This window comes from Haliotis rufescens, unplaced genomic scaffold (assembly GCF_023055435.1).
Source record: "Haliotis rufescens isolate VD_foot unplaced genomic scaffold, xgHalRufe1.0.p SCAF_8, whole genome shotgun sequence".
NCBI classification, from domain to species: domain Eukaryota; kingdom Metazoa; phylum Mollusca; class Gastropoda; order Lepetellida; family Haliotidae; genus Haliotis; species Haliotis rufescens.
Genome location: NW_025964372.1, coordinates 48,894,115 through 48,917,233, shown reverse-complemented (window position 1 = coordinate 48,917,233; position 23,119 = coordinate 48,894,115). Strand labels below are relative to the sequence as shown.

The following is a 23,119-nucleotide window of genomic DNA, read 5'->3' as shown; positions in this document are numbered from 1 at the left end:
TCTACATGTCTACATGTCTACATGTTCTACAGGTCTACAGGTCTACAGGTCTTGGCACAGGTGCAGAGAGTCTTGTCATCGGATCCGTGGTCTTTAATGTGATTCCTCGTTGTTTATTGTGGACAATTCTTTGCTGCCATACTCGTCTGATTGGTTCCTGGAGTAAATGCTTACTGCCAGTATTGATTCAAGTAGGAGTTTGTTAGATTTATAATAACTGTGTTTTGATTGATCTTATGACATTATATAGCTCATGTGATATAGATCACACTCAGATTGTTAATATTGTAGAGATATGTTTCTCAGGTTAAAGAGAACTGCTTCCTAATGCTGTCCTACCTTTGCTGTTTGTGTTTAAAAGGCCCATGGATCACGGCAAACAACAGGGAACGTTGTAAACTGGCACCTCCAGTTTTTTGTGGTTGATAACCTGTGTCGACGTTCATTGTGCTGTAGCATTCTGGGATTGTTGGTTGTGACACTACGGACTGAATTTGTCTTACACGGTGCTGAGGTTTGTCTGTACCACCTACAGGGTTTTGATAACGTGTGTCGACACAACATTGTAGCATTCTAGGATTGTTGGTTGTGACACTACGGACTGACTTTGTCTTGCATGGTGCTGAGGTTTGTCTGTACCACCTACAGGGTATTGATAACCTGTGTCGACACAACATTGTAGCATTCGGGATCTGTTGATTGTGACACTACGGACTGACTTTGTCTTGCATGGTGCTGAGGTTTGTCTGTACCACCTACAGGGTTTTGATAACCTGTGTCGACACAACATTGTAGCATTCTGGATCTGTTGGTTGTGACACTACGGACTGACTTTGCCTTGCATGGTGCTGAGGTTACCACCTACAGGGTTTTGATAACCTGTGTCGACACAACATTGTAGCATTCTGGTTCTGTTGGTTGTGACACTACGGACTGACTTTGTCTTGCATGGTGCTGAGGTCTCTACCACCTACAGGGTTTTGATAACGTGTGTCGACACAACATTGTAGCATTCTGGATCTGTTGGTTGTGACACTACGGACTGACTTTGTCTTGCATGGTGCTGAGGTTTGTCTGTACCACCTACAGGGTATTGATAACCTGTGTCGACACAACATTGTAGCATTCTGGTTCTGTTGGTTGTGACACTACGGACTGACTTTGTCTTGCATGGTGCTGAGGTCTCTATCACCTACAGGATTTTGATAACACCGTTATCAAGCAAGTGAGGTGTCCTTACTAGGTATTGTACCTTATTACTATACCTTTTATGTTTGCAAGAGGTGATGACTAGCGTTGTGGATAGTGTGTTCACCTGTCCTGACTAGATTCCTGGGTTTGAATCCCACATGTGAACCGGCTAAACTGTGTTCCTATTGTCGTCCCCCCACAACAACCCCTCCATGAAGCGCCCATCCATCCGTTGTTTGTATTAATATAGCAGGTTTTCCTTCATTGTCAGGATGGAAAGTGACATTTGCCTGAATGGTGTGTTTTTCTATATTGACGGAAGTTATTGACGGAAGTGTCAGTTCGAAGCATTGATGGCTGTGTGTAGTGGCATTATGATATAACTGTGTGACTGTTTTGATGGCTTATCTATTGCAGTGTTGCATTGTGGAACTGACATTACTGTGAAGTCTTATAGGTTTTGCTTTGTAGCCTAGTGAACGCTGCATTCAACATCTCTGGATGAATGACGGATCCGCCTTCACATCTACTGGAACCCATTGCTCTCTCGTTGGTCAGCGGAAATGTCTTATTGTCCTGCATCTTGTTTTAAAGGCTTTTCATCACGACGTGTGAAAGTGTAACTCAGTTGATGTGAGCACTGATGGTGATACATGGATCTGATTTAAAATCTGGACTATAAGTCTCCTTGAATGCACACAGTTATAATTGACCTTTAAGGACTAAAGGTCAATTTAGAAAAAAACTAATTTGCTGACAGAGACATATCAGCAGTGTTGCATCCTGGGAAGTGAGCTTTAACATTTTGAAATAGCTGGAGTCGGTGAGGTATAATTCAGTGTACGGTCCAGGTCTGGATACCATGGAGGTTGTCGTGTGTGAGATTCAGATGAAATGCAGGAATATTACACAGACATAAGAACTGTATAAGTTGCAACTCGTGGATATTAACGAAATGGGCTCTGGGCTAAGTCGCGATGATGCTCGGAGAGTGCGGCCAAAGGATCGATGGGGTAAGTTTTCTGTATATTGTACGTTGTGTGAGTTAGATTTTATATGCTTGGTTATTTTGAATAATGTCAAACTTGTTCATTGGTTCTAGTGACATGGTCACCTGTAGGAATATGAGCTGATCTCTCGGATGTGTATGTGAGTTGGTTCACGTGATTTATTATGAGCTCATGTGATGAAGTCTTTATGAGCTTTATGTAATGTGTGTTTCACCATCATCATCATCTATTTCACATGTTCATCTCAAAACCAAATTTACAGAGATGTCGGGTATATTTTATCCGTCATCTCTTCAAGACACACTTTACGGAGATGTCAGGTATATTTTATCCGTCATCTCTTCAAGACACAATTTAAGGAGATGTCGGGTATATTTTATCCGTTGGCTCTTTAAGAAACAATTTACAGAGATGCTTGTTATATTTTATCCGTCACCTCCTTAAGACACAATTTACAGAGATGTCTGTTATATTTCATCTGTCACCTGTTTAAGACACAATTTAAGGAGATGTCGGGTATATTTTATCCGTCATCTCTTCAAGACACAATTTAAGGAGATGTCGGGTATATTTTATCCGTCACCTGTTTAAGACACAATATACAAAGATGTCGGGTATATTTTATCCGTGGGCTCTTTAAGAAACAATTTACAGAGATGCTTGTTATATTTTATCCGTCACCTCCTTAAGACACAATTTACAGAGATGCTTGTTATACTTTATCCGTCACCTCCTTAAGACACAATTTACAGAGATGTCTGTTATATTTTATCTGTCACCTCTTTAAGACACAATTTACAGAGATGCTTGTTATATTTTATCTGTCACCTCTTCAAGACACAATTTACAGATACGTTGGTTATATTTTATCCGTCACCTCTTTAAGACACAATTTAAGGAGATGTCGGGTATATTTTATTCGCCAGCTCTTTAAGACACAATTTACAGAGATGCTTTTTATATTTTATCCGTCATCTCCTTAAGACACAATTTACAGATCCACCCACCCACCAACCAGGTAAATGCAACTGTGATAGTGTGGATGTCAGGTGAGGTAATACCATGGTCGTCGTCTACTGATTGGGAATGGTTTAATCCTTGCTGTTCTTCTGCCACTGAGCAGGTACTGTACATGGAAAAGATCATCCAAGTATTTAGGGAGTAAGCATGTTTGATATTGTTATCCTGGAATTTACTTAAACCATCCTATAATCACATCGTTTGCAGAGATTACGACCAAACACCTATTGTGAAATTATCAAGCTTGAGATCAAATATCCTGTTCTTCCAGGAACGGACCCTTATGGAAGTCTTTTTGCCCCTCAAAGATTCAGAAGGAAAGTCTTCATCAAAACAATTTTTTTCTAGATTGCTACATTTTCTGAAAAAAAAACAAACTTTTGTGAAACTATTTATTTACACAGAATGTATCAGATAATAAGTTATTTGATTAAGTCATAATAGACTAAATGATTTAACTTGTGCTGTAGAAAATTCTAATTAAACATGGCCGTTTAAAAAGGATATAATTACAATGTACTGTACTTGATCCAGTGATCAAGTTTCCTCTATTTTAATATCCAAAAAACTAATTAAAGAAACAATACCACTGAAGGCATTTTTCCTTTCTGGAGAAGAACTTTTATTTAACACTCTTGGTTGTACAAATAACAATTATTTGGTCTTTAGGAACAGACATTTCAATCAATGGCTTGCATCATTTCATATAACCCTTTCTATAGATTGATGAAATACATGATTTAAACACAAATTGGTTTGTTAATCCAAGGATTTACCCCCAAAGCTACAGTATTGAAAGACGTACAGCATCTAAGCCTTGTACTGTAACTGATCGTACATTAGAAATCATGTGACTAATTCCTTGCAACACAGAAAGCAAGCACGTGCCTGTAGCAGGGGTGGAAGCACGTGCCAATGTTTACCGAAGCAGGACATTCTCCGTGCTTAGAAGAGCATGGGTAATAAAGAAGGCGAGCTAGGGAATAACCTCCAAGAGAGAGGCGGCACTTCTGGCAGCTGAACATCGGTAAATGTAACTACCCACAGATGGCATGTAGCAAATTATGACACAAAATGGTTCAAACATTCTCTTGTGAGACCGGAGAAAGTCTTGCAAGTACTGTCAGAGAAGGTTGTTTATTATGGACGAACCTTCGCTTGATGAATTAAATTAAGTAGGGATGTGTTACGTACGACAGATGGTTTATTATGACAGCTGAAGGCCTTTTTGAAGGATATTGTGACAATTCAGGAGACACAGTGTAAAGGACACTTCAGCGAATCTTAGGTTTCGAAGTCTCTGTCATAAAAAAAGTGTGCATGATATTTCTTACATTTGACATTTTGTATTATGAGACTTAGTTTACTCTATGAGTTATAACAGTACAGGAATAGGGGGACTTGACTTTTAGATGTTATTTGAGGCTAGAAAAATAAGCAACCGATTCTTTGGTGAAGACTCATGGCAAATTGGTGATAAGGTTTTGTGTGTTTGTAGTATGCAGGTAATAGGGTTTTGTTGTCTGTGTTCTGGTCCAGGCAGTTGTAGCATGAAGCTGTGTTTTGCCCTTGTAGACAAAGCTGGAAGCTAGAAATATTTTTTATTATTTGAAGAAGAAAAGAACTTTTTGTATGCAAAATTTATGTGCACCCCTCTACGCCCATTCTCTGAAAAACAGTGTGCATATTTCTCTAGAATATTTTTTTTCATGTGTTCTATTAAGCATTTATTATAACATAAAGCTATTATGCTTGCATGGGATTTCAAATGTTAAAAATTTAACAGGAATTTCAAGTGACTTTTTTGTTGAACATTAACTCCTGGGAAAACCACAATTAATCTTGGATGCTTTCTCAGATTGTGCTTTTTTCTAGCACCAAAATTCCTTCTATTTAATATTTCCCTACAATAATTCCTACAACAACAAAATAGTAGAATTGAATATCATGTTGCAAATTCTGAAAGTTAAATTTTTCTTTCTGATGAATCAATGTCATGAATATGATCCGAGAACAAAAAGGTCGACAATTTGTAATTTGATATTTTAATAGTTGCACACCAGCATTCATGACGAACTAATGTTTAAAACAGGAGCCTCAGACTTGTCAGAAAATGAGCTTTTGCATATTATCAAGTTTAATGTTGTGGAGAGAGCTGCATGAAACGAGTTTGAGAAAGGGAAATTTGAACGGAGTGAGAGTAAAGGGGAGGTAATTAATGTTAGTTTAGCAGGGGCATGACTTGCTCAGTAATTAAATTATTTCTCACTGACTTGTAAAAAATGTGGTCAATTTTCTGGATGGTTCATGTGTGTTCAATTACCCTTGGACGGAAGATGAACTCTGTTGTGTAAAGGCTTCAGGAAACGTTTCCAATATCAGAGCTAGACCTGGAGTCATTCGAGTTGAGTGGACAGTGGGTTGGACGGTGGCTGAAGCTTTTAGTGAAGATGTGGATGTAATATTGGAGTGTCAATTGACTTCATTAGTTAAGAGTAATGTTTTAACGGAAAGAAAGTTTGTCTTGGATGTGTGAAACGGAGACACTCTTATCAAACATTGTGTGAAAATATATCTCACGGAATCTGTGTGAGGACATCCGGACAGTGATGGACACAGTGAGATGTTGTACTTGTGAGTGCATGGGGAATACAACACATCTGACGCTGGTGGTGATGATAATCATTGTGCAGCTGATCAGGAGGTGACTGGGGAAAAACAAGGATTTTGTGGAAACCTTTAACCGTTTTACTTACATTTTGTTTGAGAAACAAGTTGGTGATTGTGCTTGCTTATTGTTGTGTATTGAAAAATCCTGGAGAACTATTGTGGAACATTTCTGAAACACACACAGCCAATGAGGACTTGATACACCTCGGTAAAAAACAGCCCTGTCCTGGACATTGGGAGACTTTCTCAGTGGATATTAGTCTTCTCATGAGCTCATTCTCATTCTCATTGTTAGCTGAGCTTACTAGACCGAAAGCCATTTTAAAGGCTTGGGCCTTGGATTAATGGCTAAAGTTGTAGATTATAGATTTATTCTTAGATCGAGGTCATCGGAAGTTGACAGGGCATAAAGGACAAGTACACTTTATGGAACTGTTGATTATTTTCCTGACACTCTTGTTTGAGATCCATGTCAAGTTCATCCTCGTTGTGTTATGATACACTTGGTGATTTGTTGTTTATTGGAGGTGTATCGCTGGAGCATCACTCCCATATATATAGGAAGCAGATAGGCTTCTGATGGTGGTTTGGAGCAGGGTGTTTACACAGCGTGGACTGCCAGTGCATGAACTGTCAACATACTTCTGTGACTTCTTCAAGTACCCTGTACTTATTGAGATAAATATTTAGTCTCTCCAGTTGATGAAGCAGCAAGCTGACTACGCCAAGTCATTTCTTGTAAACTCATAGCAAGAACCCCTCTGGGAAAACCAGACCAACTGCATTTGCTGATGGTTGTACAGTTGTGAAGTTCTTGATGAGGAAAATACTTGATTTATCGTGTGTTCGTGTCCAAGTAGTATTTTAAATTCCCTTGGTAAATGAAAGAATTGTTTTGGCAATTAAACATGGTTAAGTTTGACTAATGACTTGAAAGTTTCAGATGATGAGATACTTGCTAGATTTTAAACAATCTTCAAAATGATTGGTTATGATATAACGTTAGATTTATATGTAAGATACGAAATAATTCTATCGTTTGATCTGATTTTCAATTTTCTTTGATTTCTTCCTTTTTCTTTTTAAATGTTTTTCTTATCATTTGATGTTTTTCTTTCATGGTCTGTGAATGATGTGAAAACGCTTGATCCACCTTGCCTTTCCTGTGACGATAGTTCAGGTGATTAAGAATCAGAAATGCTCTGTTAGGCATCTCCCGAGTTGGTAGAAGCCCCTCACCTCCACCTCGATATCTCGTCACAGATCTTGATATAGATGGACACCATCAAGCATTAGCAAAGGCAATGTGGGTCTTCAAGACCTCAAGGAATGGAGATTCCTGTATTCTGATATGAACAGCTGGGCTCCCAACCTGGCAGATAACTTCATTCGTAGGCAGGATGTATTTCGGCGCGTGGCACACGTCCCTATCACTGGCTACAGAACCTGCAAATGGCAAAACACTATAAGTTCAGATCTTGACTGTGAACCTGACATCCCATCGCCACGACGACTAGCATAAGTGGAAAATTGGCGAGTTATTTGGTAGCTGAGTGAACATGTATTGTATATATAGAATGTGGGAATATGCCTGCTTGGCTACAATGGTGGTGCGGGAGGCTCGGGATGAGAGGATGTGAAACTCATACTGACGTCTGCTGCCTCCACTGATTGGTTGTTTGTGTTTTTATCCTGCACACCTTTGTAAAAAACTTGGACGAAGAAGTTCAGTGATTGTGATAAATGATGATGTGTTGAGGTAGTGAATGTGTGAAATGTTTTGACGGGAAGAAAACAGCTGATGACGGGATCGCCCACCTGAAAAAACACACCTTGGATATTCGTTGTTTCCCTGGATCGCTCTTCAGATACAAGCATGTTTTCCAGGTTTAAGAAATATGACGTAGGTAAGTTGATAATGTTAAGTCTCTCCTGCAACTGTTCCTGTCCCAGTAGCTCGTAATTGTATCATTCCTGGGAACATGGATGATGAGTTGGTGCACTCCGAGATGGGTGAGTGATGGGGGTAATGTGACGGCTTGCGCAGTCATCATGGTTTGTTGTTTAAGATGTGTCTAACGCCAGCCCTTCGCACTCAGGTGACAGAAGAAAAATAGGTTTTGTGGAAAAAGTATTTAGTTAACGGTTTCTAAATATTCTGCAGTAAATGAAGCCTCTGGATTATTCAGTTTATTCTTCTGTGGATTTAGGTGGCGGTATTGGTACACATCGGACGTTGTAGGTGAATTGTCTCTGCAGGTGTAATCTAGCACAAACATTGGTATTCCTGAGCCATCTGGTCGCACGGATGCAAGACATAGCTGCGTCGTCGTTATCATGTAAGTTGCACACTGGTGCAGGTTCAGGAGTTGATTCGTGTGAGAGTGCAGGGGGACATAAGTCTACCTCTTCTCGGTGTGTTAATGAATGGGAGGCTGATGGGACTTATTACCAAGAAGCTTGAATTCTGCCTGTGATTACCGTTTGGATGAGCCATGTCAAGGTTTGTTATAGATATATACCTTGATTCTCGGAGTCTACATCTTGTAAGTAGTGTGTATTGATGTGATTCTCAGAGTCTAATTGATGTTATTCTTGGAGTCTACATCTTGTAAGTAGTGTGTATTGATGTGATTCTCAGAGTCTACATCTTGTAAGTAGTGTGTATTGATGTGATTCTCAGAGTCTACATCTTGTAAGTAGTGTGTACTGATGTGATTCTCGGAGTCTACATCTTGTAAGTAGAATGTATTGATGTGAAATAGTTTTCTGAGACAGTCTATCTCCAGACTTCATTTCATGAGTCCATCTGATACACTTTACTTGTTAGGAGAATGGGGGGGCACCTGCTCCAGTCTAATACGCTGTAATTCTCAGTGCAGAGTTGCCTCCCCTTGTAGTGCCAGGATCTACTCCCACATTTATCTGACATGATGGAAATGATAAGACTTCCTGTTGTTCATAGCGGCATTTAACCCAACTCACTCACTATTGAGAGAATGGGTTCCCCTGCTTGTTGCAAGAGCAGATTGAGATAAGACGTGGTGGCTCCTTGCTTGTTGTAACAGGACTCACATGTTGAAAGTTCCACTCACTCACTCACTCACTCACTCACTCACTCACTCACTCACCAAAACTCACTCACTCACTCACCAAAACCCACTCACTCACTCACTCACTCACTCACCAAAACCCACTCACTCACTCACTCACTCACTCACTCACTCACTCACTCACTCACTCACTCACTCACTCACCAAAACCCACTCACTCACTCACTCACCAAAACCCACTCACTCACTCACCCACCCACAAAGCCAGGTGCTTGTATTTTATGATCCAGGTGCTTGTATGTAATAATCCAGTACCATGGTGAGTGTATTGTTCAAGTAACAGCAGTAATGAGGTGTACACTTGAGTGACATTCTCCACTGATCAGCCTGTAGGCCAATTGCCTGCACACATGTGATGTAATCGGCAGCTACACGCTGCTATTCGGTGTGTGTCTTGGTGTTCAGAGGCTGGGGGCTGGCATACATTCTTAAAGGTTACCAGGACTATTTAGCGCCGATACATTCGATTGAGTTTGTATTTCCTGAATACTGGTCAACATCAGTGGTCTGCAAGTTAGATCGGTGGTCTCTTAGTTAGATCATTGTTCTCTAATTTGTTTCAGTGGTCTCTAAGTTAGATCACTGGTCTCTTAGTTAGATCATTGTTCTGTAATTTATTTCAGTGGTCTCTAAGTTAGATCGGTGGTCTCTATGTTACATCACTCTCTAAGTTAGATCAGTGGTCTATGTCAGATTGGTGGTCTATGTTAGATAGATGGTCTTTAAGTTAGATCGGTGGTCTCTGTGTTAGATTGGTGGTCTCTGTTGTATCGGTGGTCTCTAAGTTAGAATGGTGGTCTCCAAGTTAGATCATTGTTCTCTATGTTAGAACAGTGGTCTTTATGTTAGATCATTGTTCTCTAAGATCCATGGTCTCTCAGTTAGAACATTGTTCTCTAAGTTAGATCGGTGGTCTCTATGTTTCATCGCTCTCTAAGTTAGATCAGTGGTCTATGTTAGATTGGTGGTCTCTGTGTTAGATTGGTGGTCTCTGTTATATCGGTGGTCTCTAAGTTAAAACGGTGGTCTCCAAGTTAGATCATTGTTCTCTATGTTAGAACAGTGGTCTTTATGTTAGATCATTGTTCTCTAAGATCGGTGGTCTCTCAGTTAGATCATTGTTCTCAAAGTTATATCACTGGTCTCTAAGTTAGATCAGTGGTCTGTTAGATCGGTAGTCTCTAAGTTAGGTAGGTGGTCTCCTCTAATTTAGATCGTCAGTCTCTATGTTTCATCGTTCTCTAAGTTAGATCGGTGGTCTCTGTGTTAGATTGGTGGTCTCCAAGTTAGATCATTGTTCTCTAAGTTATATCAGTGGGCTCTAAGTTAGATCAGTGGTCTGTTAGATCTGTAGTCTCTATGTTACATCGTTCTCTAAGTTAGATCGGTGCTCTCTGTGCTAGATCGGTGGTCTCCAAGTTAGATCATTGTTCTCTATGTAGAACAGTGGTCTTTATGTTAGATCATTGTTCTCTAAGATCGGTGGCCTCTCAGTTAGATCATTGTTCTCTAAGTTATATCAGTGGTCTCTAAGTTAGATCAGTGGTCTGTTAGATCGGTAGTCTCTAAATTAGGTAGGTGGTCTCCTCTAAGTTAGATCGGTAGTCTCTATGTTAGAACGTTCTCTAAGTTAGAACAGTGGTCTAAGTAAGATTGGTTGTCTCTGTTAGATCAGTGGTGTCTTTGTTAGATTGTTGTTCTCTAAGTTAGATTGGTGGTCTCTGTGTTAGATCGGTGGTTTCTAAGTTAGACCGGTGGTCTCTTATGTTAGATCAGTGGTCTCTGTGTTAGATCGGTGGTCCCTATGTTACATCGCTCTCTAAGTTAGATCAGTGGTCTATGTTAGATTGGTGGTCTCTGTTAGATCAGTGTCTCTGTGTTAGACCGGTGGTCTCTGTGTTAGATCGGTATTCTAAATTAGATCGATGGTCTCTTAGTTAGATCGGTGGTCTCTGTTAGATTGTTGTTCTCTATGTTAGATCAGTAGTCTCTAAGTTAGATTGGTGGTCTCTGTGTTACATTGGTGGTCTCTGTGTTAGATTGGTGGTCTCTATGCTACATCAGTGACCTCTGTGTTAGATCATCAATGGTCCGGGATTCAAACCCTGGCTGTGTCATACCAAAAGACGTAAAAAGATGGTACTTGTTGTTACCCTGTCTGGCACTCGGCATCAAGGGGCTAAAACAAGGACTGGTCGGCTCGGAGTCAGTATACTGTGTCTGAGTGGGGTATTCATGTTAAACTGCGGCATGGTATCTCAGTGGGCTAGCTATATATAATCGGAATTAGGCTGGATGAGTACAAGCATGAACACACACACACATATACATGCATGCACGTCACTATATAAGTAATCTTGATTGTGACATTGAACCCCATGTCACCTCACGTCACATTTATCTTTTGTGGGTATATCGTGGTAATGCTCTACCCTGAATATTTATTATGTTCTAGGGGACTCAATAGTCTGGATAAATCTGTTTATGAACTTAACTTTCATCCGATCCTGATGTGTCAATATGACCACGAACCGTATAATCACCTACTATGGCCGAGATTAGGAAGGTCTAACTATTTGGTAGTTTATCTACCTATGTAAGATTGGAGTCTCACCTTGCTGTAATGTATCACTGCTTTAGTACTTGGTGGTTGCTGAGATCTGTCCCGATGTCTAGGACAGGGATTAGTGGATTGAAACTGACCCTCTCAGTAAAAACTCAATACTCTGTGCACAGTACCAGAGCAAAAGCAGAATGAACCAGTTGGCCGTGTAGGTAACCTGGTACATGTAACCCCTTCATAAGAAAGCCAGTGTATATCAGAAGCAAAGTATTAAAGTATTCAAGATAAGGTTCAGAACCAGGTCTAGAGTCAAAAAGTGATCTCAGCTCTAACTGTGGTAAGCCTCTGTTAAGTTTGGTCGGTGATCTCTAAATTAGATAGGTGGACTTTGAGTTAGATCATTGTTCTCTAAGTAATATCAGTGGTCTCTCTAAGTTAGATCAGTGGTCTCTAGGTTAGATCGGTTGTATCTATGTTAGATCAGTAGTCTCTAAGTTAGATCGGTGGTCTCTATGTTAGATCGGTGGTCTCTATGTTAGATCGGTGGTCTCTATGTTAGATCGGTGGTCTCTAAGTTAGATCAGTAGTGCCTAAGTTAGATCGTGATCTCTAACGTAGATCATTGGTCTCTAAGTTAGATCAGAAGTCTCTGTACGAGAGTGAGTTTGGGCTGTTGTAGTGCTGAGATAATATCCTTGTCATTCAAATATTGATATATCTTTTATGAATATTCATACTTTGTGGAAGCAGGTGCTTGTATGTATCAGAACTAGCCATTTGTTGAAGCTTTTTGCCATTTGGTATGCTTCAATGCTACTAGGGGTCTTGAGTACTTGGGGTCTGGAATACAAGGGGTATGGACTACAAGGGTTTGGACTACAAGGGGTCTGGACTACTAGGGTTTGGACTACAAGGGTCTGGACTACAAAGGGTCTGGACTACAAGGGGTTTGGACTACAGGAGCTCTGGAATACACGGATTCTGGACATTTCAAGGGGTTTGGCCTACAAAGGTTCTGGACTACAAGGGGTTTGGAATACTAGGGTTTGGACTACAAGGGTCTGGACTACAAAGGGTCTGGACTACAAGGGGTCTGGACTACAAGGGGTCTGGACTACAAAGGGTCTGGACTACAAGGGGTTTGGCCTACAAAGGTTCTGGAATACAAGGGGTTTGGAATACAAGGACTCTGGACCCAAAGCTGTCTTGATTAACAGGATTGGAGCTAACGAGATGTCACTGGATGACCATTCATCCAAATAATGATGACATGGGCCAAAAGTGTTTGGAAGAACACCTTTCTTCTTGCTTGAAGCCCTGTGCTTGTGACCACATGAAGTGGATTCAGGTTTCTTGGTGCTTGGACAATGATTGTTGATCATTAAGAACTAACTTCAAGATGTTTTTGTGTTGGTGTAAATGAATAAATCCACACACATATTGAAGTCAGTTCTTATAAGTGAATACATCGCGACAGATTAACTATAGTAATATGAAAGAATCAGGTTTTTTAAAAACATTGGCACTCTGAAAGGGAGACAACCCATACAGTTGTGACCTTTGTGTCATGAAGTGAGTGAGTGAGTGAGTTTGGTTTAACGCCGCTTTTAACAGTATTCCAGTTATATCACGGCTTGTCAGCTTAATGTGGGAGGAAAGCCCGAAGTGATGCAGGTCTCAGACGTTTACCACTTCGGTGAAACCCACAAGCACGGGTATGGTACTGACAAACCTAGAAACATAATCGGGGCGAACCGGGATTCGAACCCAGAATCATGTGTCATGAAGCCTAGGCACCCTTGGGTATGTTTTCAAACTGTATGTCACTAACACCTATGTCAGACAACAAAGAGATATGATCCCCTTGGCGGTGAAAGATCGGAGATACAGGGATCTATCTGGACCTACTTTGAGGCTGATCTGCAGCAAATGCAAATACAAATGCAGCAAATTCCCAAATTGAAATATAATTCCCAATTCATGTTCATGTAAATGTGTCTGTGTATATTGGAGTATATATAAGTACTTAACCAACATTTACAACAAAGGTGAGCATACATAGACTTTCCAGGGACTGAGCATGTTCCGAGGAAGCTGAGAAGAAGTCATTATCATGACTATACACTTCGGACCGACTGATATTCCGGACCAATATTTATACAAACTTACAGCATTACACTCCGTGACTCAGTCATTGCAGATGACGAATTTGTGAAAATGATGTAAAGGAACTATTGATTTTCTATATCTTGCATGATCAAAGTCTTTGCACCATATTCATTCCAGAATAAAATCTCACCTTTTGTGATCTATTGTTTCTGAGAATGTTTCTACTGAACTAAAAGAGTTTGTAATTTAGAAGAATATGGGTTCTGCAGCTTATTTATATTCCATCTGCAGTAGATCAAACCAATGTACAGAACCTGAGTGTGGCAAAGTGTTGTGTTGTTGTGCAATGTCCGATCAATGCATGACATTTGGGACCTTATTTACCATTGCTGGGTGATAGGGTTGTTTTCTAAGCTTTCACCTTCATACAGTCAACAGTTGCCTGGAGACAGTTGCTCCCAAAGCATATGTACATGGAGCTAGGGAACGTGTTGGTGTCTTTACTGTGTCCGTGAGGCAGCAGTCTGTGGCAATATGTTACTGTATGTTATACACCAGTGGGGATTCCGGGTTAGAACTTGCTTGATGCGTGTCATCGTATCCCAAATGCGTAGATCGATGCTCATGGTGTCAATCACTGTTTTGTGTGGTCCAGACTTGATTATTTACAGGACGCCATCATATGGCTGGAATATTGTTGATTGTGGGGTTAAAAACAACAAACAAACAGAACAAACAAACAAACAACATACGTGACCAAATGAATTGGGTGTTGTGGCTTGGGGACTTGGTTGATAGCATGTGCTTATACCTCGATGGTGTGGATCATTGCTCACAATATCAATAACTGGTTTGTCTGGTCCAGACACGATTATTTACTATTTACAGCTGGACTATTGCTGAGTGCAGCCTTAAACAACATACCAAATAAAAAACAAAAATTGTATGTTTCTGTATGTTACTGTTATGCATTGCGGGTGTGACTGACTGTGACTAATTCTGTTGTTCCTTCGTCCACAGCCTCGGCAGAGAGCTTCTTCAAGAGCAGGACATTCCAGATCAGAAATGAGAGCCTACCAGGTGAGTTGTCTCCCCTTGGACTAGCCAGCGTTTATTGCTGGGTTGCTGTTTTATGACTTGTCTTTTGAGGCAAATTCTTTAAGAATCATGATGTAGTAAGTAAATAGTTCTTTATTTTAATAAGGAACTTTTTAGCTAGTATTGTTGGTCTTTTAATTTGATGCTGAGTATTAAGAGTGTTTGAGTGAGTGAGTGAGTGAGTATGGTTTAACGCCACTTTTAGCAATATCCCAGCAATATCACGGCGGGGGACACCAGAAAGGGGTTTCACACATTGTACCCATGTCGGGAATCGAGCCCGGGTCTTCAGCGTGAAGAGCGTACGCTTTAACCACTAGGCTACCCGACCGCCTTAAGAGTGTTTGAAGTGCCCAAAAGAAAATTCAACTGTCACATGTGACCAAGGAGATTGTCTGTCTCTGGTCATCAAGCATTCCATGTTATTATAGGCCCCCTATACCATTGTTTGGGTCACTACTGGCATAGGTACTACAGAAAGACCCTGTGGTGATGCTGGGTTCGAATAGGTCCCAGCCAACCTGTGCTGGTTGCAAGAGGCGACTACATGAAGCGGTTGGTCAGCCTCAGTGATTTGGTTGATTGTCATTTTACTCTAACAGCATGGATCGTTGACCACAATATCGATCACAGGATTTTCTGGTCCGGATTAGATTATTTACAGGCCACCATCATATAGCTGGAATACTACTAATTGTGGGGTTAAACTACAACAAAGAAACAAAGAAACTGTGGTACATTTGCGTGTAAATGCCCTGACAACCCCAGTACCACGTGCTTGTTGTCAGAGCGGAATTAATAGGGATGTCAGGCCCAGGCATTGGTGTGACCCGTAAAGACCTGGCGAGAGAATAGGTCTTCAACAACCCATTCTTGCCGTAACAAGGGGACTAACAGGATTGCGTGGTCAGACTCGCTGACTTAGTTGATGCATGTCACTGTATCCCAATTGCGTATCCCGATGCTAGTGATGTCAATCACTGGATTGTCTGGTCCAGACTCGATTATTTACAGGCCGCCGTCATGTATATGATATATTGCAGAGTGTTGTGTTAAACAACAAACAAAGCATCGATGGCGTGAAACTATACTTATACATTCAGCGACCTGGAACTGACTCGATTATTTTCTGACTTTGTAAGAATTGACTTCAAGGTTTTTGCCTTTTAGGAGGTATAAACATAAAAAAACAGTGTTCACACTGTGTAAACCTGGTTAATAATAACTTCACAGATTGTTTTAATCATTTACATAAAAAACTGTATACAAATATATGAAATCAGTAACATCGATCAGTAACCACACTCTTTGATAATGCGACACAAATCCTGCCCGTTCTTTTATCAGCCAATCAGGAAACACTAGTCCAATAGTGGGAGTGGCCTTATTTATTTTTGGTTATTGAAAACAAACATTAATTGCTTGGTGAGATAATCAGATGCCACGGAATCAATTGTACTTTATGTATTGTGATAAAGCTGTAGTATTGATGTCTGTGGCTTTAAGCAACCATCTCTCGCTATCATTATCTTGGACACTTAACGTAATGCCATTAAGGAAACAAACATGTAAGGCGTGACAGCGTAGATTGTGTCTCATTGGTCACCAATTGTTGCTCACATTATCAACCCCTGGTTCTTCAGGCCCAGACTGACACATTCTTATGTCCATCATAAGGGGTTAGCTCTTAAACTAGAAATGGAAAATATAAGTACTACAGAGAAAGGAGTAGTAAAAGCAGCCTTTTTGGATACGTTTTCTTGTTAGGGAGCCAAGCGGCTCCTGACACCATTATTTTAGGAGCCAAACCTAAGTTTTTAGGAGCCAACAGATATCTAAAACAGATATTGTCACCAGTACGTTTACTTTTAGGTAGCCAAGTGGCGAGCAGTAGATAAATTTAAGTCGCCAATCAAAGATTTAGGTTGCATTTGGTCTCTAAAATGGTCGCTACTTATAGGGCTGAAAAGTAGGCCACATGGTGATGTACACCTCGTCAGATATCAAAGTAATGATGCATTACATGACTCCCAGTTTATTACCAATCAGTGAAGTCAAACATCTTTCATGCAGCGTACTCACACACTTTGTATCTGATAGCTCGTAATCCTCTTATGATCTGAAAACTGGATCCGATTCCATGTGAGTCCCCGGCACAGTTTTAGTAGACCCCAGAGGGAGCTGGTTCACTTGTAGCATCGTTAACATGTGCATGTCTGAACACAACTCACTGAGCTACAGACCAGTTCAAATAACTGAGCTGTGTTACAACGATCTGTATTCTGCTTACGTGTTCTTCATCATAAACAGAATTTCAGAAAGTCTGTGCAATAAAAGTCAGCATGCGTGCCAAGATTTTGGCTTTGTGATAAGTAATATTGTGTGTATGCGTTACATTTGTTGCATATGGTTGTCATGGAAACTGTAACCTAAATGCATTTGAGCTCATTTTGTTATGATATATGATATTTTTATGGTGAAACTCAAGGCAGCTGGATTGGGGGGAAATGTATCTAAAGGTTGAATTTATTCAGTAAAAACATCCCCCCCTTACATTCGGTAGTTCGACAGTGATAAGTGCATTGTTATGTTTGGCTACGTTCATGTGGAGTATGCCATTATTTGTATTAAAAATGAACAGTGCAGAGTTTATTTTAGGTTGCACCATTGCGTCATTGGCGCATTCAACTTGGAGATGGTCATGTTTGTTTGATAGGCATTTCTTAGAAGTAGACCGATGACAAAGTAGACACAATTTAAGTGAAGGCCTTTATGGTAAATAAAGAAGTTGTTATCCATTAATTGTGTCTACTTCGTGTTTGATTTAATTCCAACTTAATAAAACAAATGAAATATCCTGATATCAGAACAGTGTAAGTTTGTTTTAACCTTGTTAAACTCCAAGTCATGCTTTCACAAATTCTGCTTTCCGTTGAACATGGTTGGAAGGCTCTGTGTTTAGCTTTGTATGGATCCGTATCACGGTTTTGTACACTGCACAATGTATGAGTAATAATCATACACAGTAAATGCCCATGAAATACTGAGGTAATTGCTCCAAAACATTCCTTATCAAGCTCGTGATTGGTCTATTTCACCAGAAATAGCCAATCGTATTTCAAGATGCATATATTTCCATGACACTGGCATGATGACCGAGTTGTCATCGGTCAAACAGCAGGCCAGGATATTTTCATTCTCTTTGAGGAAACGAAAAGCAATTGATAATCACGACAAAACAGATAATTCTAAGGAAGTGACAATATTTTGTAAGGTTAGCTATCAAGTGAGGACCCAGGGACAAAGTATACACCGAGCGTGTTTCAAGGGAATTGGCTTGAACTTCCCATGGCTTAGACTGTCAGAAGATCTGACTGATGGGAATGATGGATCATCCATATTTCCAGCAACATCCCATCAAATTCCTGAGTGGCCCACATTTTGGGGGATAACTTGTACGTGGGCTATAGGGTCCACCTTTCCTCAAGTTGAGAATGAACATTGCTGTGGATTCAGATTCCAAACCAAACTTATTTTAGTCTGTGATAGACATTAGTGAGTGAGTACGGTTTTACGCCGCTTTTAGCAATATTCCAGCAATATCACAGCAATATCACAGCAGGGGACACCAGAAATGGGCTTCACACATTGTACCCATCGAACCCGGGTCTTCGGGGTGACGAGCGAAGCTTTAACCACTAGGCTACCCGACCGCCCCCGAAGAACATGAAGACATGGCTATAACTGATAACAACAATTCTGTTCACCTGAAGATGGGGCAAGAAGTAGTGCTGAAACGTGTGACAGATAACAAAGAAGTTGTTATTCATACAAGTTTCATGTTCTTACAACCTTTTTTTGGAGTGTTTATAAATCTATTGACATTTCTGTGCTATAAATGATACATATTACCTAGGTTGTGCATCAGCTTACTGCAGTACAAGCTTTGGTTATCTGCAATAATGATGTTATCAGCCATGCTATAACTGAAATACTGTTGCAGGCAGCTTTAGCCAACTCATCTCACACTGCAAGAGAACTAAGTCTCAATGTTAATCAGAATTTATGTGGAAAGCTTAGGTTCTTTTCCTACCTATACATGCTACCTGAAATCAAAATGGTAACTAAGGTAATTGTTGCTACTTTGAACAGATATCTAGTCCCAAATCTTGTTGCAATTGCCACTCAGATGTTGCTTCAAGCCATCTTCGCTGTATGTTGTTTGTGAGTGAGTATTGATTTATGCTGCTTTTAGCAATATTCCAGCAATATCACGGCGGGGGACACCATCTTGGCTGTATGTTGTTTGTGAGTGAGTGTTGATTTATGCCGCTTTTAGCAACATTCCAGCAATATCACGGCGGGGGACACCATCTTGGCTGTATGTTGTTTGTGAGTGAGTGTTGATTTATGACGCTTTTAGCAACATTCCAGCAATATCACGGCGGGGGACACCATCTTGGCTGTATGTTGTTTGTGAGTGAGTGTTGATTTATGCCGCTTTTAGCAACATTCCAGCAATATCACGGCGGGGGACACCATCTTGGCTGTATGTTGTTTGTGAGTGAGTATTGATTTATGCCGCTTTTAGCAATATTCCAGCAATATCACGGCGGGGGACACCATCTTGGCTGTATTTTGTTTGTGAGTGAGGTTTTATGCCGCTTTCAGCAACATTCCAGCAATATCACAGCAGGGGACACCAGAAATGGGCTTCACACATTGAACCCATGTGGGGAATTGAACCCAGGTCTTTGGCGTGAGAAGCGAACGCTTTGACCACTAGATTAACCCACTGCCCCTCAGTGTATATACATGTAGTATGTCCTTGTTATTGCTATATCACACAAATGTAGTGTGTATCAGATTTAAGTATATGCAATATGCAAATGCTGTGTATATAAGTTTATTCTTGGCATGAACAGTATTCTCAGCTAATACTAGAGATTTGACAGAATTATATGTAGAGATAAAGTATAAGATAACAGAATTGTTTTCTTGGAGAAAATGATTTTTTAAACCTTTTCAGTAACATTACCCTACATACACCTCTGAGCAATATATTTTTTGTATAAAATGTAATGCAATACGTCCCCAGTTCGACATACTAATTCCCGAAAGGAATTCAAAGTGAGCTGTGGAATCTGAGTTTTATGACACAGTGAAGAAATATCTTTCTTTTCATGTCCAAAGCTTTCATGTGATGTCTTGTTACTTGTGGACATCAAAGCGAAAGAGTGGACAGGCCACAAAGGTGACCCGTAACAGGATATAGTTACCTGCAATTAAGGAGGGCAGTATGCTCAGGTAGGGTTTGCCAGGTGTTACATGGCCGGAACTTTGATGTCAAGTATCACCAGTTGCCGTATCATCAGTTTGGCCTGACTCTTTCTTATAAGACTTGGTTTACGAATCTGAGAACTTCCCAAAAATGGAAATGTGAAATAAGAATGAATAAAGATGAAAAACAGTGTGAAATAAGTAAAAGAGAAACAGTAGAACATATTTTCATGAACCCAGGCCTTAGGCGTGACGAGTGAAAGCTTTAACCACTGGGCTACCCGACCACCCCACACTCTATGGACAAAGCAACAGAAAATGGTATTTGTGCCCAATTTATATCACGATCACAATTTTTACAGATAATAACATCTCACTTTTTAGAAAGCTTTTTTATGGGTCTGATCTACATTTAATTTGTAGGATAAACAACAAACTTTTCACAGTGTTCTGATTAAATCCTTATGTGGCATTAATTGTGATGCCAACTTTTCAAGTAGTGATGTGTAAGAGGAATACGTATGTAAGAATGATGAGCTAACATTCTCAATGTGCCAATTTTGAAAACTGATGATTGCAAAACAAATCTGTGATGAAATGTTGAGTATTCCCCTCTGAAACCTGTCTGCTACTCATCACAGATGTTATTCCACGCCATCCACCATCGTATACATGACCCAAGAATACTTGTAAAAAGCGGGGGCAGTCGGGTAGCCTAGTGGTTAAAGCGTTTGCTCGTCATGTCGAAGACCCGGGTTCGATTCCCGTCATGGGTACAATGTGTGAAGCCCATTTCTGGTGTCCCCTGCCGTGATATTGCTGGAATATTACTAAAAGCGGCGTAAAATCAAACTCACTCACTCACTCACCACTTGTGAGAGGCTTACCCTTATGTGTGATAGTGAGAAGGTCCTATAATCATTAACAGCCATCTGATCACCTTGCAGAGAGGAAGAATCATACCAATATTCCACCTTTCTGGAAACATTGTGTCAAATACTGTTTTAAGAATTCACTCTAAATATAGGTGAGGTGAAATTGGGTTTAACGGCACGTCCAAAATTATTGCACTTATATAGCGACGTGCATGCACGTGTTTGCGTGGCTGCTTGTACTAGTCCGGACTGATGCCGATTTATAGTGCTAGCTCACTGAGATACCATGCGGCAGTTTAATATGAATACCCCACTCAGACACAGTATACTGACTCCGAGCCGACCAGTCCTTGTTTTATCCCCTTTATGCCGAGCGCCAAACTGGGTAACAACAAGTACCATCTTTTAACGTCTTTGGGTATGACGCGGCCGGGGATCGAACCCCAGACCTTCCGCTCTCCGGGCAGACGCTCTATCACAAGACCACGGAGGCGACCATTACTATGAATATGTCTGAAAATATCTGGGGTACAACATCAAGCCTTTCCAATCAATCAATCAATCAATCAATCAATCAAGTTTATATCATATTTCAGGCCACACGGCCCATAGTACAGGTGTAAGATAATTTATATTTTAGGTCACATGTCCAGAGTGTTTACATCCCTGTCTATCTCATTTTAAATAATTGACATAAATGTAAAGCTTTCAAACGGAGTACATTGATATCACAGGAGTTCTATTAATTTGCAAATGTAATTCAACCTTTATAATATTTCTGTAATAGCGTTTCCCACCTCCAGTGAGACAATTGGTGTTCTAATTTCGTCAGCTGTGACATTCTCAGCATCTGTGTGACTACAATGAGCTCATTATTCAGACTCCTGTATGAGATGATGTACTGGTATCCAAACCATATGACTTACCTGATGAAACTGAATTGACAATGTCCTAAAAAAATAAGGAGACATTTTGTGTATAGGATCGATATCACCCTTAACCCTTGAACAATCTTATATTGACTTTATCTTATTCAGAAACAACTTATTATTGTATGCACTACACGGACATCTTTAATCACTGACAACCCTCGACTTGAATAATAACTACTTATCAGAAAATATAAATAATGAAAGTTCGTTTTTTTAATACAATTATTCAGCAACTTTCCTGTTTATGGGACCAGTGAAGATCCAGGACAGAATAGGTCTTCAGCAACCCATGCTTGTCATAAAAGGCGACTGTGCTTGTCATAAGAGGCGACTAACGGGATCGGGTGGTCAGGCTCGCTGACTTGGTTGATGCATGTCATTGTATCCCAATTGCTTGGATCGATGCTCATTATGTCAATCATGGGATGGCCTGGTCCAGACTCGATTATTTACAGACTGCTGTCATATAGCTGGAATATTGCTGAGTGCGGTGTTAAACAACAAACCACCCAAATCCTGTTTAAGGTATACAGTGGAACTGATTTAGACAAATATACTTATTAGCTTTGGCTTTGATACATTCTCATGCAAGCCATAGTGGCACTTCTTGCCGAGTTGGTACTCCAGGTCCTGATTCAAAGAGAGAGCCAGCATGATGGAAAACTTCAGCTAATTTACCAGCGGCTGCCCCGACATTGTGAGGCAGTATTGCCATGAAAGAATCTAGAATAGCTTGAGTATCTTCAGATTGTAACTGCTAAACTCTTTCCGTTCTGAATCCATTCCAATTATCAATCCGCTGTATCTGATTAGGTTCTCTCCAACTGTTTATAACCTACATCTACCTGTTGCTTACTCTACCAGCCACTGATCTCAATCTGAGAAACACCAGATAGGAAGATGATGGGACTCAGGCCTAGAATGTACAATAAAATCATTTACTGTCTAAATATACTGACGGCACTGTCTTACTTCATTCTTGCTTGACAATGGTATTAGGATCTAGGATGTCGCACCATAATAGAACAAAGAAGTTGTCATCCCTAAAAAAATATCTTGTCTTTACTGTTACTTACTAGTTTCTAAAACTGCCAATAAAATACTGAATAAACTTATGGAAACAAGAACATAACCAACTACACTGGTACCATGGCAACCAATACGAGTGAAAGACTTTCCTCACTTTATCCCATTTACAATATGATTACTAACAATGTTAATCAAATTTAAAAAAAACTTGGTTCACAAATCTGATGAA

The 23,119-nt window shown here is 40.2% G+C and overlaps 1 protein-coding gene across 11 annotated transcripts in view; it reads left to right on the top strand.

Moving 5' to 3' along the window:
- The window catches only part of LOC124115140 (ras GTPase-activating protein nGAP-like), a 313,251-nt gene that overhangs the window by 112,869 nt on the left and 177,263 nt on the right, over window positions 1-23,119 (top strand). For 9 of the 11 annotated variants that reach the window (XM_046476003.2, XM_046475987.2, XM_046475984.2 and 6 more), the window contains exon 4: window positions 14,697-14,756. In XM_046476003.2, the coding sequence (XP_046331959.1) occupies window positions 14,697-14,756 (60 nt within the window). Of the gene's footprint in view, window positions 1-1,555; window positions 2,205-7,495; window positions 7,799-14,696; window positions 14,757-23,119 lie in introns of those variants that run through there. The other 2 variants (XM_046475988.2, XM_046475990.2) reach the window with 2 other exon arrangements.